Here is a 5,786-nt window from a genome sequence, read left to right as displayed (position 1 = left end):
TTATTTTCTATTTCAAAACATTGCTCCTTACTTGCTCCTCCTCCTTGACGTGTCACTACAGCGTGGAAGTGCAAATAATAGTGCATAATAGTCAGTTAGAATTGTTTGGCAGGAAGAGGTTAGAGGGTATTTCACATGACGGATTATCTTTGATTGATGAAAATTTATTTGCTGATTAATTAAAAGAATACTTATAAAGAATTCATGTACCATTCACATGAAGGACTCCTTATTCTGCATGCCACACAAAAAGCATGCCCCTTTTTTATATCATGCTCTCACAGCCGATCACAAACAAGGTCAAAAGTCAACTCAAACAAGTTAACAGTATTATTCAATTATACCCTTTTAGGTTACAACAAAGCTTAGACAATAATGTTGATACACAACAGACTCCTTCTCCACACAAATGCTGCAGAATACATGCAAATAAATACAGTAAATATGCCAAGTCGAGAGCTCAGCTAAAACCTATTCTGTAATGCCAGCTCATTTATGCTAATGTTATTTGAAGCAGTGTTTTGTTACAGTCCTCTTATCTCCCTTGAGGGAACATGATTTGGGTCTGACAGTTTATCAAAAACACAAATTACATTTTGTAATGAATATTTTCATAAAACGTCAACATGTTTTAAAACCAGCTGCATGTCACGATGAACGAATGACCATTGTTATGCTTTCACATCAATATATTGACACATCTAGAGAGGATGATATTTCTGTTACACCATATGTGATCACACCAGACTGTCAGAATCAGAAATGATATTAAATCAGAAATATATTTCTTTCTCTTCAAACGCATTGTTCACAGTATAGATTGTCTAATTTTAAAAGCTGTCTGATTTGGGAAACTCATTGAATCTTTCTTTGAGCTTCTGTTTGCTTCAGTAAACTTGTGACCCCGTCAATCAGCTGCCTCTTCTTGAAGCAATGAAGCCACAACAGCAACACAGCAACTAACAAGGAGAAAAACAGACCCTTTTCCTGAGAAGCATCCTCTTTCTGCTTCTGAAAAGACTTTGTAACCCACTTGAGAATCTCATTAAGCTGGGCTGCTTTCTACATTTTCAATTTATGGAAATTAAGTCAGTGATAAGTGTCGGATGGACTCCGATGAGTTTGTGAGTACAGAAATTGAATAGATTTCTATGCCTATGGCTAAATTTTTAATGACTAGCTGGATAGATACTCATTAAATTAATAATTATGTATATATAATATATAATGTGCTATGTATATGCATGCAATATACATTACAATGCAAGGTTAACTGTAAAATTAAACAGAGTGTAAAAATTAAACATAGATTGTTTCCGTTTTTTGGGGGGGGGGGGGGTGTCATACATTTTTTTCAATAAAATATTTTGATCATAATTAATATTTACCTAGAAAAAATTGACATCGATTGTTCTTTGTTGTCTTCTTGTTAAACAAGTACACATACTTTTGGGAAAAAAAAATGTGGTGGAAATAAAGCACCAACTGAGGGCAACCAATTTGTGTAATCAATATAAATTACTCAAACAATCAATACTTAAATAGTTTATTTCATATTATTTCACATTATTTCATATTTTTATTATGGATTTCCATAGTGTAGGATTGAAAGTGCAGGCCTTGGATTAAAGTTAAAACAATAAAATCTATATTAAATTAAAATCAAAAAATAAATTTTAAAAATGCTTGGTAAATCGCATCAAGTCACCTTCAAGTCAAGTCACCTTTATTTATATAGTGCTTTTTACAATGCAGATTGCATCATAGCAGCTTTACAGTGATAACTGTAATATTTTGGCTGCACAGCAGCTCTTAAATAAAATGGCATCATTGTCCAGCTTAAGTAAAATCAGTATTGATTCATTCGGTTGTAAAAATCAATAATTATTTCATTTATCTCTATATCAGCACTGGAGAAAACAGTGATGTCATCATCCAGCTCAGTTTAGTTCGCATACAGTGGTGTCAGTGCAGGCAGATCAAAACACTGTTGAATATCAACATCAGTGAACCCAACTAAGCAAGCCAAAGGCGACAGCAGCAAGGAATCCAAACTCCATCAGGTGACAAACAGGTGATAAAAATGGAGAGAAAAAGAAAAAAAAAACCTTGGGAGAAACCAGGCTCAGTCAGGGGGCCAATTCTTCTCTGGCCAACAGCGATCAGTGCATGATTATGATTCAGGCAGCTTTACAGGTCATAATTCTGACTGGTGTTGCAACAGTCAAAATATTTGGTCCAGTTCCATCTAGTTGAAGATCGTATTCGTCACGCCGGTATGGGACGGATTGTTGAGGATCTGTGCCACTGGCTGTCGTGTCGGTGATGCTTCAGTTTTGGGTACAATATCTTATTGGGTGCAATACCTTTTGAATGGTCAGTGATATAAGGCCATGTGAAGTGAAGCTGATTTCAACAGAACTACTGTAGGTCAGCTCATCTATAATCAGTTAAATACGTTAATCACATATCTAATAGGGGAGAGCAGGGCAAGATGGCACACTTTGACAGCGGTAAAGATTTCTCATTTTTCATTTTGTTTATTATATGTTAGTACTTTGGAGGTTATATAGGCAGATTAGTAGGCAGCAAATATGTGAAACTCTAAGGCACACATGAAGGTTATTTAGTGTTGATACTGATTGTCTTCCTTTACATCCATTACCTAAATGCAATAACATGCTATGAATAATCTTGTTTTGGTTAATTGAGAAGACAAACAATGCAGACATAAGAACACAATGATGGTGATATAGTGCCATCTGCTGGTACAGCAATCAAATAACTTGCAGGCTCTTAGACAAATCTCTGACAAATACAAGACAGCAGTATGATGAATTGCTCTTTGGGTGTTGCTTTCAACATAAGTAACTCTTTTATAAATAATGAACAACATCACATTGTGAAACACTGCATGAGGTAAAATACATAAGTGCAAATTGCTTTTCACTTTTGCAGGCATGAAGATTCAAGTATTCTGGGAAATAGTACAAAAAAATCTCTGATAAGGAGATTCAAACAGCAGTTTTACATAAATTTCCAACATGCATCTCTTTTTAAATAAATTGTTTTATAACACATATTATATATTCCTAGCTGAATTTAAACAGTCAAATAGGAAGGAGGAAGAGGAAAGACTAATAGAATAAGTAATAAAGTTTAAAATAATATAAATTTATATTATATATATTTTTTTTTTTTTTTTTTTTTTTTACATCAAATGCAGCTCAAAGTGTGTCATGTCAGAAAGTAAAAAAACATTAAGAAAGAGTTAGGGACAATGACATTACCTTGATGTAAAAACAGAAGAAACAATAATTATAGATCAATTTGTATTTTTTGGTATTCATGCTGGTTTCATATAGTTTTGAAAAACTTTTGCCATTTATTTATTTTGAAAAAATGATGAATAAATTAATATGAGTGTCAAAATATAAACAAGTTGGAAAACAATTAGAGTCAAACTGATAAAAGTAAAAGCAGAATACAGTAGCAACACAATCAGCCAGATTTCTCTCAGATCTTCTCAATCTCTATGCATTCTGATGGATCAGTCAGACTTTGAGATTGTTGACTATATTTAGGATTTCCATTAGCTGTGCCTTTCTTATTCCACTCCTCATTGATCTCTGCTGGTGTCCTCCCTTTGATTTCAGGTAAAGTGAAACTGATAAAAAGACACGCAGCCACACAAACACCGCAGAAGGGGATGAAGCAGAACTGTCCCAGGCCATTAACTATGAATGGAAATGCCATTCCTACTAGGAAGAGGTTAAGCCACATCATGGATCCGGCAACCATGTAAGCTGCGGGACGTGCCAGTTGGTCAAAGAGCTCAGCAGGAAGGATCCCGGTGACTCCTGCGGGACCCATGCCAAAACTCAAGATGTAGGCAAACACACAGGTCATACTCAGATAGGGCATGCCATCCACTTTGCCCTCCAGTGAAAGAGCAACAGTGAAGACCACCGCCCAGCAAGCCATGAGCAGATACCCACCTGCGAGAAGTAACTTGCGGCCAACACGCTCAATCAGCAGATTACAGGCCAAAGCGGAAGTGAACTCGCAGGCACCTGTCCCGATTGTGACATACTGAATCTTGTCTGCGGGAATACCAGCTTCCTGAAAGATATAGGATGCATAGAAGTAAATGGAATCATTTCCACACAACATCATGGCACTGCTGGCAGCCATTACAGTGTAGAGCTGCCTGCGAAGACTTCGGTCTCTGAGAAGTTCCCACAGTGTCTTGGCATGGGCTTCACCTGCTTCTGCCCTCTCCTGGAGAATCTCTTCCATCTCATCAGTAAAAACGCTGCACGCTCTGAGGCGTTTCAGGGCCTGACTGCATGCCTCTCTGTCCCCTCGGTCGATGAGCAAGTAACGCGGGCTCTCTGGAAACCAGGGCAAGGTGATCAGCTGCATTAGTCCGGGGAGAGCATTGCTTGCCAGTAGATACGGCCAGAGAGACTCACTCCCTAAAACTTCAGTCAGACCCGTTATCTGGCCCATCAGGATCCCTAGAGCAGTGAAAACAGCAGAAGAAAAGGCAACAGCACCTCTCATGTTTTTCGGTGCACTCTCTCCAAAGTACATGGGCTGGACGTTCATACTAACACCAGCATTGACCCCCACAAACAGACGTGCAAGGATGATCATCTCAAAGGAAGCAGCTGAGCGACTGCTCAGAGCTAGGACTGCACTCAGAAAAAGGAAGACATTGTTCAGCAGCAGGGCACCCTTCCGTCCAAACTTAATAGACATTGGGCCAGCCAGAAGGGATCCCAAAAGTCCACCGAGTGAGTAAGTGGAAACAATAAAGGTCCATATCAGTGTCACCTGACTAGGCTCAAGAACTGTTCCCCATCTCTTCATACAGGTCTCATTAATGAACTTCTGCACATAAGATGTGGGTGCATTAATGATTGAAATATTGTAGCCATACTGAAAAGTGCCACCAATGGCTGCAAAGCACACAGTTAATGCAAGAGTGCATGTGCAACCTCCTCGCCTCGTAGTTTCATTCATTTTTAAAATAAATAAATAAATAAATAAATAAATAAAAATATTTATATAGTCAAAAGGAAAACAAGTAACTCACATCTAAATATCTGTGCTATTATTGAACGATTATAAAAATACCTAGCAGGAACACAGGCACGTGCAGTTCCTGGTGATCTCCTGTCATTGAACAGTGTGATGCAGATGGGGCACTTCCTCAAAAATGAAGTCAGTCTGTTGCTCTTTCAAAATAAGAGTCCTTTTGCATGCAATATATTTATAGTTCCAATGAACGTTTATAAAATGACCCTCAGGTCAGCTTTATTTATATAGCGCTTTATATGCATTTCAGCTGTTGTTCAGCTGACGTCAGTTTTGTATTGATTCAGTTCCAATGTAAAGATCCTCAATTATTAAAATTTAGTTCATTTAATCTATACAGCAGTTCTGCAAAAATCATCCATCTCAGCTCTGTTCTCATACAACAGCGTCAGTACAGTCAGATCAATATTATTGTTGTATATTAAATGTTTCCAATAAAGAGGCGACAGTGGACAGTGGCAAGGAACCCGAACTCCATCAGGTGACAGAATGGAGAAAAAAACCCTTGGGAACATGAGCCACTGCAGTTACTCACAGAGCAAAAAATAGTCCATTAAAGGGGTGGAAGAAGGGAAGAAAAGGGGGACAAAGGAGACTTACATGACCTACAGAGAGACTTCTTTCCTAATGTTTTCTTGGTGATACAAGTTTATATGTGCTGGATAATCATGCATTTATATTAC

At 37.7% G+C, this 5,786-nt stretch overlaps 1 protein-coding gene across 1 annotated transcript; it reads right to left on the bottom strand.

Annotated features, from left to right (window-relative positions):
• Positions 1-3,226: 3,226 nt before the first annotated feature.
• Positions 3,227-5,168, bottom strand: LOC137008012 (solute carrier family 2, facilitated glucose transporter member 11). Its single transcript, XM_067369790.1, has one exon. The coding sequence runs from the start codon at positions 5,026-5,028 to the stop codon at positions 3,517-3,519; it is 1,512 nt and encodes a 503-aa protein (XP_067225891.1). The 5' UTR covers positions 5,029-5,168; the 3' UTR covers positions 3,227-3,516.
• Positions 5,169-5,786: the final 618 nt, after the last annotated feature.

Source organism: Chanodichthys erythropterus, chromosome 19, assembly GCF_024489055.1.
Source record: "Chanodichthys erythropterus isolate Z2021 chromosome 19, ASM2448905v1, whole genome shotgun sequence".
Classification (NCBI taxonomy): domain Eukaryota; kingdom Metazoa; phylum Chordata; class Actinopteri; order Cypriniformes; family Xenocyprididae; genus Chanodichthys; species Chanodichthys erythropterus.
This window is presented reverse-complemented; position numbering and strand designations above follow the sequence as displayed.